This window comes from Otolemur garnettii, unplaced genomic scaffold (assembly GCF_000181295.1).
Source record: "Otolemur garnettii isolate 467f Iridium unplaced genomic scaffold, OtoGar3 scaffold00018, whole genome shotgun sequence".
Lineage (NCBI taxonomy): Eukaryota > Metazoa > Chordata > Mammalia > Primates > Galagidae > Otolemur > Otolemur garnettii.
This window is the reverse complement of record NW_003852413.1, coordinates 23,526,217-23,538,774: the sequence shown is the minus strand read 5'-3', so window position 1 is coordinate 23,538,774 and position 12,558 is coordinate 23,526,217. Positions and strand designations below refer to the sequence as shown.

The 12,558-nt window shown below is 53.1% G+C and overlaps 1 protein-coding gene and 1 long non-coding RNA gene across 2 annotated transcripts in view; both read right to left on the bottom strand.

Annotated features, from left to right (window-relative positions):
• Positions 1-436: 436 nt before the first annotated feature.
• On the bottom strand, positions 437-1,373 carry LOC111723998. The gene is made up of 2 exons (XR_002772391.1): positions 1,135-1,373; positions 437-618 (listed from the first exon to the last, which is right to left on the bottom strand). It is a non-coding gene; the product is annotated as an uncharacterized LOC111723998 (long non-coding RNA).
• A 227-nt stretch (positions 1,374-1,600) lies between these two features.
• Positions 1,601-12,558, bottom strand: part of TNS4 (tensin 4) — an 18,382-nt gene continuing 7,424 nt past the window's right edge. The window contains exons 3-12 of the mRNA XM_023511010.1: positions 10,863-11,287; positions 8,331-8,417; positions 7,932-8,057; positions 6,680-6,772; positions 6,467-6,544; positions 5,079-5,150; positions 4,118-4,286; positions 3,422-3,490; positions 3,167-3,193; positions 1,601-2,283 (exon numbers count right to left, since the gene is read on the bottom strand). Of these exons, the coding sequence (XP_023366778.1) occupies positions 2,142-2,283; positions 3,167-3,193; positions 3,422-3,490; positions 4,118-4,286; positions 5,079-5,150; positions 6,467-6,544; positions 6,680-6,772; positions 7,932-8,057; positions 8,331-8,417; positions 10,863-11,287 (1,288 nt within the window). The 3' untranslated portion in view covers positions 1,601-2,141. The remainder of the gene's footprint in view (positions 2,284-3,166; positions 3,194-3,421; positions 3,491-4,117; positions 4,287-5,078; positions 5,151-6,466; positions 6,545-6,679; positions 6,773-7,931; positions 8,058-8,330; positions 8,418-10,862; positions 11,288-12,558) is intronic.

The window sequence follows — 12,558 nt, the reverse complement described above, 5'->3', positions numbered from 1 at the left end:
GTGACTCCTGCGGACTACTCTGGAGCTGCTCAGGGAGACTGAGCTAGACCTTGGAACTCAGCAGGGGTCTGGAGCTGCTCAGGGAGACTGAGCTAGACCTTGGAACTCAGCAGGGGTACAGGGATTCCGCTGCTCAGGGAGGCTGAGGTAGACCTTGGAACCCAGCAGGGGTACATGGAAATCACACACATGCTCTCCTTAGGCCCCAGAACACAGGGAAACCCTACCCTTCTGTTTTCCTGGCAAAGTGGCAGGAAAGGGGTCCTGAAGAAAGAAAAATGGGTGTGTTAAGTACATGGGGACATAGCAGGTTATGCTCTGGAGCTTGTGAATTGGAAGCGCTGAGCCTGTTCTGCGGTCTTCTCTAACAGGCACCCCTCTCCCCCCAGTCAGGTCTCTGTCTCTCAAGTGACAGCCCAGAAGGCCTTAGAACCAATTGCTATGCAAAGACAGACACTTTATTTTTTTGCGATGGGAACTGCCTGGGCACTGTGACCTTGGGGACCAGATCTAAGGTTCTGGAGACTTCAGGGGTGGGGCAGTGCCTGACCACAGGCTGAGCAGACTGATCTCCGTCTCTCCCACCAGCTGGGGAACGCTCCAGTCCAGTTTGGTTTCCTGGGTTGAAATGGTAACCTGTCAGACCCAACCTTGGCCAAAGACAATGCTGCTTTGGCAGGGCTAGCCACTGGGAGAGGGCGAGCACTTGCTCCTCAGAGAGCAGGAGTGGGCTTTTTCCCTGAGCCTCCCTCTCCACCTTCAGCGGGTGGTTTCCTTAGGTACACAGACTTGCTAGACACTGGGTTACAGCTTCTGGGGGCTGGGCAGGGGTTGAGATTTCCCAGTTTCTTGGAGGAGCCCACATCTTCGCATTCTTGACTCTCTGCTGCCCCTGTGTGGCTGTGAGGCCAGTTGACACCACACAGTGGTGGGGCCTCAGAGTGTGTGTGTGTGTGTTGGGGTGATGGGGGACTCAGCAAGACTGGAGCTGAGGCAGAACCACAGAGAGATGACTTTTATATCTGCTCTGGAGAACTCTCTGCCCCCAAGCCCCAGATGTGCAACACTAGGGCAACTGTAACACCAGCTATGGGACAGGAACTTATCAAGAAATTGAACAGGATGAATACTCACTTGCAAGTGGGGGAGGGGACTAGGCATCAAGAGTTGGAGGACGGCTGGATCTTCTCTGACCATGGGTGCTAGGTATCCCCCTCTGAGATGCCCCAGCAACCACAGCCACATTGGCCTGCAGAATCCTGGGCAAGTGGGCCCAAAAGTCATCAGGAACGTGGGAAATGGGCTGGGTGAGGTGGTGGCTCATGCTGGTAATCCCAGCACTCCGGGAGGCTGAGGCAGGTGGATTACTTGAGCTCGGGAGTTCAAGAGTAGCCTGAGCAAGTTCGAGAACCGTCTCTAAAAATAGCTGGGCATTGTGGTGAGCACCTATAGTCCCAGCTACTTGGGAGGCTGAGGCAAGAGGATTGCTTAAGCCTAAGAGTTTAAGGTTGCGGTGAGCTACAATGCCATGTCACCCTTTGGGCGACTGAGTGAGACTCTGTCTCAAAAAAAAAAAAAATAATAAATAAAAGAACAGATATAGAAGGAGATAGAGTATGTTCCATCCCTTGTTCTGTCCTCAATCCTTAACTATCATCAGTCTCGGGTCAGCAGCCCTGTGGATCCTGACATAGCTCCTGCCGTCTGCCACAAAACGACAGGTGTCTCTGTCAGACTGTTATTATGGTAGTGTCCATAGCATCCAGGTTGATGGGGTCAGAGGGTTTTCAGACATTATTTTTAGGCAAGGATCCTTGAACGTCAAATGTGGGTATCCTTCAGAATCATGGAGGGGCATGTTCAAATGCCCACCAAAGTTTGAGAAGAACAGGTGATCTGGTCCCTTGGGTTCCTTTTATGGTTGGGGAAACTGAGGTCCAGGGGATCTGGATGAAGGTTACTGCTGAAGGTCACAGTGGGTTCAAGGGTTTCAAATTGATACTATTCAGTATCAAATTGATACTGATAGACCAACAGAATGGTCTGTGGTCTGCCACAAGCCACACTTGTTCGGGGAGTGGAGGGGGGCTCTCGGGCAAGCCCTGGAGATGTCCGGGAAGGTGCACAGGCAGCTCTCTCCCCTACATCCTTTCTGTGTCTTGCAGCAGGGCAGCCACCAGGCTGATGACCTGTGAGGCTGGCTGAACTGTGTCATACTCTGCGAAGAGGTGGCACACATTCTCCTGGGGCTCCATCTGGCTCTTGGCCACAAATCCAAAGATCCTGGTGGGGGAGGGCAGTCTGAGTGAGGGGGGATGGACCCAGGGACGTGTCAGGCCAATGGGAGTGAAGTAGGGGCCCTCACGCTATACCACATTCCTCCCTACCTCTCCCCCTGCCAGTAGGCTCCAGCATCTCCTTTGACAGGGGGTCCCTAAGGAAGGAGATGCCTCGCCTGCCAGGCTGTGCGATCCCTGAGTTCATGCTCTTGGTTTCTTTTGTTTTGAATGGGGGCTCCCCAAGGACAGAACCTCCTACTCATTAGAGCAGAAGCTCCCTGAGGACAAGGAGGTATCTTGACTACTAGACTCACACAGACTGAGGCTCCTTGAGGTTAGAGCCTTGTGTAAGACAAAGGCTCTTGGCTGCATATCTCTCCCATCAGACTGCAGACTCTGCGGGGACAGAGTCATAGTCTCCACCATCAGAAAAGGAGTTCCCAGGTCAGGTGCTGTGGCTCACGTCTGTAATCCTAGCACTCTGGGAGGCAGAGGCAGGTGGATTGCCTGAGCTCAGAAGTTCAAGACCAGCCTGAACAAGAGCAAGACCTTATTCTCTAAAAATAGCTGGGCATTGTGGCAGGTGCCTATAGTCCCAGCTACTCGGAAGGCTGAGACAAGAAAATCACTGGAGCCCAAGAGTTTGAAGTTGCTGTGAGCTGTGATGCCAGAGCCCTCTATCAAGGGCAACAAGTGAGACTCTGTCTCAAAAAAAAAAAAAAAAAAAAAAAAGAAAAGAAAAGATGCTCCCTGAGGACCAGTGCACGAACATCATCAACACTACAGGCTATCAAGGTCAGGATGGGCTTCCCTCCTCCCTCTAGTGGGTCTGGGGCCCTGCAACAGGGACACTTCTTATGATGACTGTGTGGATGGGAGGTCCTTACCAGGAGGGCTTGCAGTACTTCTGCCACCTGTGGGGAAAGAACACAGTGGTGCTGTCGTGAGGCTTTGCTCCATGACACAGGGCTCTGGGGGAACATGGGGGGACTGGCCAGTTGCATCTCCACCCTCATTCTGCAGCCCCAACCCCTTGGGGCTCATGGGCTCTCTTTGAGACCCCAGCCCCAGAGTCATCAGGACACCTGGTGGGCAGCCAGGCCCTGGATGGCCTTCTTAGTTTGGCCCAGCCTTGAACTTACTTCCGTTGCTCAGGGTCCATGCCACAGAAGCGGAGGGTGGCGAGGGGGTAATGGCGCCGGAAAAACACCCTGGGAGGAGGAAGGGAGAGAAGGGAAGCTGGTGAGAGCCTGATCCAGCATCATGCCCTGACTCTAAGAAGCCTCCACAGTAGACCTCCTATGACCTGCTGTGACCTTCCTGCGGCTGGGCCCGGGGCCTACTTGTGCATTTTCCTCTCCAGAGTGCATCTGCCTCGTGTCCTACATGTCCCCCCACCATGGCATTTAACTTCTTGAGGATAGGAATGATGTCGTGGTCCTCTCTTGTTTCTCTTAGCTCAGGATCAGGTTCCTGCTAGACTGTGAGTCCCTGTGCCCGGGGAAGGCGTGATCCCTTTCCACCCTGCATCTCAGTGGTCAGCCAGAGCCTGGCCCATGGAAGACCTTCCATCAAAGGGTGCAGACTTAATTGGTACCCAGTAAATACAAGTTAATTCCATCTCCACCAGTTGTGATGTAGGGGAGCTTGTGCAGGAGGTCATCAGAGGGAAGCCCAGAGAAGGCAGGGAACTTGCCTAGGGTTGTCCAGCACCTTACTACTCCCACTGGGTCCAGGACCCTGAACTTGACCTTCATCACTGATCCACACTGTCCCAGCCACCCTCTCCAGCTCTGCTCTGCCCTCCCTATATCCTCAGGGCAAGGGAAGGTCCTTACTTCCTCTGGACGTCGGTCAGGGTGATGCCCTGCTCGGTGACTTTGAAGTGGACCACGGTGGGCGTGGGGAGGACATCCCTCTCGAAGGTGGTGGAGATGGCCTTTTGCACAGCTAGGGCGCCAGTCAGGGTCTCTATACTCACAGAGCTCAAGTATAGGGCGTGGCAGCCTGTGGGATGGAAACACTGCTCTGGGGCTGCTGCCAGAGCCCAAGGACTAGATGGGGACCACCCCTCTTCTAGGTCTTCCCTCTGCCCTCTGCCTGGGGCCTTTCTTCTTCAGGAATCCTGTGGGGCTCCTCTTTGAGTTACCAAACTGGAAGGGAGTTCATGGGCAACCACAATTTGAGGCCAACCTTGGAGGATTTGGGGATCTTCTGTTGCCCTGCATTGCCCAGGCCCCTGGACTTTCAGTGTGGGGTCAAGCAGGGATGTTGCCCATGGGTAGGGGTATCCAAGAAAACTTTCTTCTGTCCAGATCTATGGCTGCCCCCTCCCCACACCTCAGGTTCTTTGGCAAGAGTGTGGGAGGGGAGCCACTGTGCTGGGGGCACAGAGTAGGAGCTGCCACTGAGATAAGTACTGATCTTGCCTGGCCTCTGGGAGGGTCAGGGAGGGGCCTCTTCTGCGTTGGAGCCCCTCCAGGACTTAGACCTGACACCCCACAGGATCCCAGGCCCAGAGACTACCTGAGCATGTACATGTGTGCCTGTGCATGTGCAGGAGTGTGTGAGCTCTGCCAGCACCTCCCTCCCCCCACTTCCCCGCTGGCCCAGTGCCTGCAGCCTCTCATCTCCCGGTTTACAGGGGTGGGAGGGGTGTGGCACCTTGTTAAAGATGCAGAAACAAAGCTGGGATGGGAAACATGTGTGGGCCTGTGTGTGCGTGCGTGCCTGCGTGCACACAGTGCTGGGAGGTGCCTTCCTGGGGGCATAGCCTGGTGCCTCCCCTGTGCCACTTACCAGCTGATTTCTTCAGGCAGGAGGCCGGGCTGTCTGTGGAGGGGGCAGAGGCCCCATCTGCACCTCCCAGTTCTGAGCCAAGGCAAAGGAACAGGCCCCCAAGGGGGCAGGGGGTGGAGTGAATGGACCCCTCTCATAGGAACAGGCCTCATTAATCCCTTTGAACATCTCCCACCTCCACCCCCACCTCCAGGAAGTGACTTGGCTGAGAAACCAGGTGTGATTATGGTAATTAGGCAAACAGGGCCCACTTTGGGCTCTCCAAGTACCCAGCTTGCAAGCCTTTGATCCCTACCCCCCTTCCACCCCCAGATGGCTGCTGTGACCTCATCCTCACAGGCCCTGACCCCTGACTTCTTTTGGACCTCATTCCAACTCCAGGTCTTTCTTTGCAGAAAGTGAGGGGAGGTCTTGCCATCACCCCACTAGGGCTCCCTTGCCCTGACTCCTCTCCCAGAAACACCTCTTCTCAAGCTTCTTCTGTGACCCCAAGGCATCTGGGGTACAGCTGGACACCCTGGGCAGGGCTTGCTGATCTGGGTTCAAGGTCTGCCTCTATGGGAACTTGGGCAAGTTATTTAACAGCTAGAAGCTTCACTTTCTTTTCTGTGAAATGGGAATAATAACAGCAAAATCTACTCCACAAGGTTGTGCCAGGAGGCATGAATGAGTGAGTACTGCTCAAGAAATGCTGGCCCTGGGGGTGGGAGGGAACCTCTACAACTATTTGGTATGGACTCTTTTATCCTTGCAAAGAAGGCTACTATTTACCAAACATCTATTCTGTGCCAGGCATTGTGCTAAGAGCCTTGCCTGAGCTGTCTCATTCAATCTGCAGACAATTCTATAAGTAGGAATGACGAGGATTGTTCCCATTTCACAGATGAGGAAAGTGAGGCTCAGAGAAGTTAACATTCTCACATTCTCACACCTAGGAAGTGGCGATGTTGACAAACTTTAGAGTGTGCACTTTTTTTTTTTTGAGACAGAGCCTCAAGCTATCCCCCTGGGTAGAGTGCCGTGGCTTCATAGCTCACAGCAACCTCCAACTCCTGGGCTCAAGCGAGTCTCCTGCCTCTGCCTTCCAAGTAGCTGGGACCACAGGCGCCTGCCACAACGCCTGGCTATTTTTTGGTTGCAGCCGTCATTGTTGTTTGGCGGGTCTGGGCTGGATTTGAACCCGCCACCTTGGGTGTACATGGCTGGCACCTTAGCCACTTGAGCCACAGGCGCCGAGCCTAGAGTGTGCACTTTTAACTGTGACGCTAAAATAATCCATAAACATAGGAGAGCCTTTGTTTAATCTATAAACCAACAAGAGCCTTTCTGGTGAGAACAAACGAACAGGTCCAGTGGCCCGACATTGCCTTCCTGGGGCCCAGACCCACCTTTCTGAGGGATGACAAGTTTGCAGGGCAGGGCCAGGGCCATGATGGAATGCTGGCACACGAAGGCAGAGAGGCTCCCTGGAGGGAAATGAGTAGCTCTGTGTGAGTAGGCTTCCTGAGTACACCCTCAGAGCCTCTGCTGTCCCCTCCCTGCAGGGGAGGCCTGGAGGTTGGGGAGATCCCCCTGAGGGCCTGGTGGCTGGGGAGGCTTACCAAAGTAGGGCTCTTCATCTGCTCCTTTGAGGTGCACTCCTTTGGCAGAAGACTCGATGAGGAAGTGCCGGATAAGGTCACTGCTGTCCTCACCTGGACAGAGGATGAATGAGTGCCCAAAGATGGGAGCTTCAGAGCCCTGTGCCAGCTAAACACCGACCAACTTGTTCCCTGATACACCTCCTAGGGCGCATCTGAAGGTTATCTTGTCCATCCCCTGCCTCTGGGTGGAACCGCAGGGAGGAATCCTATTTTCCAGGCCTCCCACAAAGGAGGTGCCAACACATTTGCTCAGAGGCTTTAGAAAACCTTTCCCTTGGTCCAGAGTTATCAGGGATGGTTCTTAATTACTGTTTGGTAGATCAAAACATTCAGCCTGGTTTTCCCCTCCCTTTGCCCACCACATCCCAGGAGCTATTATTCTGCACCAGATCGTTGCTGGAGCCCAGCAGGCCCTGGGAGGGCAAACACACCCTTGTCATGAAGCTTCTCCCTTGATTTGGGCTCACTGCCTCTCTAGAAGCTTCCTTGACCATTATCACCCTCCACAGGGAGGCCTGAAGAAGACAAGGTTGGGGTTTCCAGCCCAGCTCTATCACTTAATTGCTCTGGCGTCATTAACTGGCTCTTGGGGCCTCAGTTACCTCATCCATTAAATGAGAGGTGTGATCCTGGGGTTTAGGTGAGGGGCTGTGACCTAGCTACCTTGCCCTGTAATTATCTGTTTCCATCTATCTGGTCGGTGAGGTGGTATCAGGGTCTGATTCCTCTGTATCCCTGGTGTGAGGACACAGTGCCTGGTATTTGGCGGACGCCCCATAAATGTGTGCTGAGTTACCAGATGAGCATGGGGGATCCCGGGAAAGTGCGTGATAAGCTAGCACATGTGTGATAAGTTAGTGCACACACGATAAGCTAGCACACAAGTGTTACTACACATTAGGTTCCCTGGAGATAAATCCCATCTAACCCAGAAGACAGCAGTCTTAGAGAGGGCTGGAAACTTCCTCTTTCTCTTCCCACCATGAGGGTAGAGCATGGAATTTGGGGTACTTGGGGAGGCAGAGGCAACTCAGGCTTGCCTCAGTGCTGGAGAGCATCTGAGGGGGTGCTGAGGTGAACCCTCCTGCCTGGAGTCCTTATGAGACTGGCCTGAGGTCACCCTGAGAGCTAGTGTCAGAGCAGGAACTAGAACCCACCACACCCTCCAGCCCCAGTGAGGTCTTGAGCGAACTCAGAAACAGGTGCCTACCTGCTTGGTTCTGAGCAGATGCGGGGGCCTCCTGCACCTTCAAGGCTAGGCCAAAGGAGCCTCGGTATGAAGAACTGTCCCTTATGACAAAAGCCCCTGGCTCTTCCTTCCTCAGCAGCTCAATTGCTGAAACAATCCTTGAGTCAGAGACAGATACTACCCTACTTGCACACCCTCTGTCCCCAGCAACCTACGGCCTTCACAGAGCAGACATGACAGCCTAATCTCTGCCATTCTCACAGTAGTTGGTCCCTATTTCCTCATGAGGTCAGCAGGACACTCCCCCTTCCCTGGACCTGCTATTTGCCATTCCTCCTTTACCAGGACCCAGGCCTCCATTTGCCTGATGTGACATGCAGGACCAGGATTGATTCCAGGGTCACCCACTCTTCCTTTTACCTTGCTCTCGGGTGATGCTTGGCTTAAACCAGTATTTAGATGTGTCCATCACAAACTTCATGGTGGGCTGCATGTCCCTGGTGGGACCTAGAGACAGACAGAGAAGGGGGCCCCTGAGAGACATGCACCAGAGAGGGCTGGAGACCCTCCCCTGCTGCTGTGTCCAGAGGTCTCATTCAACCACCAGCTGGGACCCAACCCCATGGTGTCCCCAAGCTGCCTATAAGGCGACCTGGGGGGTGTGAAGGATTCACAGGGCTTGGTCCATCTGAGACTTAGAAGTGCCTGTGTATCCTTGGTAATGAATAATGAACAAATGGATAAAACCTCAGTTTGATGAGAAACAGTTTCTCAGATCTACTGTTGCCTAGTGGGGACTGAAATAAAGGAAAAATAAGGAATTCTCAGATGCGTCATGTTCGATTTCACATCCTCCCCCACCTCCCCGTTAATAATCCTAATAGTTCCTTAGGGGTCTATTCAGCTTGGAAAAGAAAATGGAAAAAAAGGTGAAGGAGAGGAAACAGCAGATCTGGGCAGAAGAATAAGCCCTCAGAATTGAGAGCTTGGGTTCTTGACTCTGATTTGGAACAACTGAAGCCCAGAGGGGACCAACCGGACTAAACAGCCCCTGAGGGTCTTTAATGCTCCCATAGCCTATGAGATGGAAATGAATTTTGTTTTGAGAATATTTTGCAGAATTTGACAAGATCACAGGCAGGGGTCCTCAAACTACAGCCCGTGGGCCATATGTGGCCCGCCTAGGACATTTATCTGGCCTGCTGGGTGTTTTTGCCACTGCTGCCTGTCCTGCTTAGCAGCCGACTGGTCCCAGGGTCTGCAGTCTGGCCCTCCAACAGTCTGAGGGACAGTGAACTGGCCCCCTGTTTAAAAAGTTTGAGGACCCCTGTCCCAGGGTATAATTAGAGCTGTCCTAGGGGGCATCACCAAAGCAGGATGGGAACATCACTGGGCTAAGTAAATGTGCTCTTTGAGATGCCAAAGTGCCCGTTTTCCTGGGTCCCTAAGGCAGAAAGCAGTGGTTTTTAATTTCGAAATCTTGAAACAAAGAATTGTGACCAGTTATATTCAAGTAACTCCTAACAGAATACTAAAATCTGCAAATGATTTGTCCTAGGAAAGCAATCACAGCAGACTCAAAAGCATACCTGACATGCCATTTTCTCCCGCTTGCATTGGCATGGCTCTGCGAGTGGGAGTGAGCTTTTCACACCCCCAGCATCGCCTTGGTGCCTGAGTGAGGGCTGAGAGTTGGCCATGGGAGGGGGAGCCTGGATAGTGTTGGCAGGGGGCTCTGCTCTTGGGAGATGCCCACCCAAAGGGTGCCAAGGCTTAGCTTCTGTGTTTATTGCTGTGGGCCCTGGTTGATTTTGTTCTTTTTGGACGCCTATAGTCGCAGACTCCGGGAAGGAGGGTGTTTGCTCTTTTGTGGTTTTCAGCTGTCTGACCTGGAATGCATTGTCTCCATTACCCCGTCCACCCCCTCTGTTTCTCGTCATTCACCTACGTCAGAGATGGGACTGACTCGCCCTCTCTCTTTCCATGGGTCAGTCATCAAGGCTGCTGCTTCCACAGCCCTACAGGGTTGCCTGGCTCTGTCCTCTTTCCTTCACTCTCACTGCCCCTTCCTGGCTCAGGCCTCTGCAATCCATCTGCCTGTAGCTGCCAGAGTGTTGCATTGAGCCCCCGCCTCTGGCCCCAGTTCTCCCCTGTTTGAGATTCTCTGATGGTCCTCAGGTGCCTAAAGGGTAAACATCTACTTTATTTATTTATTTATTTTTAGAGACAGTCTCACCCTGTTGTCCTGGCTAGAGTGCACTGGTATCATTATAGCTCACAGCAACCTTAAACTCCTGAGTAGCTGGGACTATAGGTGCCTGCCACCATGCCCAGCTAAATTTTTTATTTTTAGTAGAGACAGAGTCTCACACTTGTTCAAGTTGGTCTTAAATTCCTGGCTTCCTGAGATCCTCCTGCCTGGCCTCCCAGAGTGCTGGGATTATAGGAGTGAACCACCACGCCTGACTGACATCGACTTTTTAACTTGGCGTTCAAGGCCTTTTACAATCTGACTCCAGCCTCTCAGTGACTTAACACTATATCCAACATTTCAGGCATTTCCTAAACATGCCATGTGCTTGCAGACCTTTGAGACTGTGGATTCCCTGTTCTCTCTGCTGGGAATGCTTGCCCTCTCCTCTGACCATGAACTTCGTCCTGCTTTCCAGATTCAGCTCAGATGTTGCTCCCTCTGCTTTCCAGACTGACAGAACACTCTTTTCTCTATGGCCCCATAAGACTCAGAACATCTCTCTACCTCTGTGTTTACCTTACTCAATAGTGATGCTTGACTTTTGCCTCTTTCTAGACTGCTGCCCATGTGTCTTCATTACCTGGCCCAGTGCTGGCCACATAGTAAATGTGTTGACTGGCTGTGGCAGACCCCCATGGTGCTTTGTCTCTTCTCCCAGCCAAACCTTATACTGTTTGAGGTATCGGTTTACAACATACCCTCTGGGCACACGGTGAAGGGGGCATCTGGCTGGGTCTGGTTGTGGCGTCTGGTGGCTGGACAGGGGTTGCTGGGAGAAGCAGCTCCAGGTTGGATGGAGCCCTGGTGTCTTGGGGTCTTCTGGGGTAGGGGAGACCCTGGTTCTGGGCAGCCATTGATCAGCACAATGGGTATGTCCACCATGGAGTTGTTGATCGATGGGGGGCAGCTGCTGGCATGTTCTTTGGCTAGTAGTGGGGAGTGGGGTGCTCTGGGCTGGCCCATGTTCTGGGTGGGGTTGCTTGGAGCCTGGAAGTCACTGGGTCTTGTACACGGGAACACTGAACCAAGACTGTGGAGGCTGGAGGAAGAGCTGGCTGGACTTTCCAAGGATCTAGAAGGTGACTGATGGCTGGAGATGCTGGAGTGGAGGAGAGACTGGCTGCTGTAGGGGCAGAGAGAGCACCATATAGGGTGTTAGGATGTGGGGGTGATACTCAGGAATCAGAGCAGACTCTGGGTCTAATAATCTGGGTGCCCATGGCTTTGGCTAAATAGAGCACTACATACTCCACCCATCCACAGCCCATAGCAAAGGGCATGCCCACCTGATCCTCAAAGGATAGAGAAACTTCTCTGGATGGTAGGGTCTTTGGTTATGTATAGTAGCCAATGGGCTGACCCCTGCAGGCCTGTGGACACGGGCTGGCTCTGATTCTCTCTGCTTTCTAAGCCAGGCAGGTCTTGACAGAGCTGCCACACCACACTAGGCCCCCCCTCTCCTTCACTTCCCCATCACTTTGAAGAACTCTGCAGATGGGCTGGACCTCGGCTAGACCATGCTCAAGGCTGATGGAGGGGGAATCCCCCAGCCAGAAAAGGAGGAGGAGGCCAGCTCCATGTCCGGCCAGACTTCCCCTGAGCGCAGAGGCCCATGCCAATGGGCACAGCTGTGGAATCCCCAGTCTCTTTGCCAGGGACTGCCTTGGCCAGTGGCTTTGGAGGTGATGTGGGAGACAGAGGTCTTGTGGTTTGGTCTTCTTGGGGCAGGATGTGTGTGTGTGTGTGTGTGTGTGCGCGCGCGCCTGTGTGCGGTACGATTGCACAGGAGCACACACAGTTCTATTATGAAACTTACAGAGAACTGAGCTAGGACAGTTGTAAATAATGCTCTGGCAGGTTAGCTTCCTTTTTTTCCAGCAACAAAGAAGGAACCTTTTCATTCCTAAATGGTACATCTCAGGCCTCCAAATTCTATTTATGCCCTTGTGTTTTGGTGTTTTAAAAAACTCTCCCTTGGCCGGGTGTGGTGGTTCACGCCTGTAATCTTAGCACTCTGGGAGGCCAAGGGGGCGTGGGTTGCTTGAGATCAGGAGTTTGAGACCAGCCCGAGCAAGAGTGAGACCCTCTTCTCTACTAGAAATAGAAAAATTAGCCAGACATGGTGGCAGGTGCCTGTAGTCCCAGCTACTCAGGAAGCTGAGGCAGGAGGATCACTTGAGCCCTGGAGTTTGAGGTTGCTGTGAGTGAGGCTGATGCCATTGCACCCTGCCTGGGGTGATTGAGTGAGGCTCTGGCTCAAAAACAAAGCAAGGAGTTGGAGGTTGCTGTGAGCTGTGATGCCACGGCACTCTACCGAGGGTTAATAAATGAAACTCTGGCTCGGCGCCTGTGGCTCAAGCGGCTAAGGCGCCAGCCACATACACCTAAGGTGGC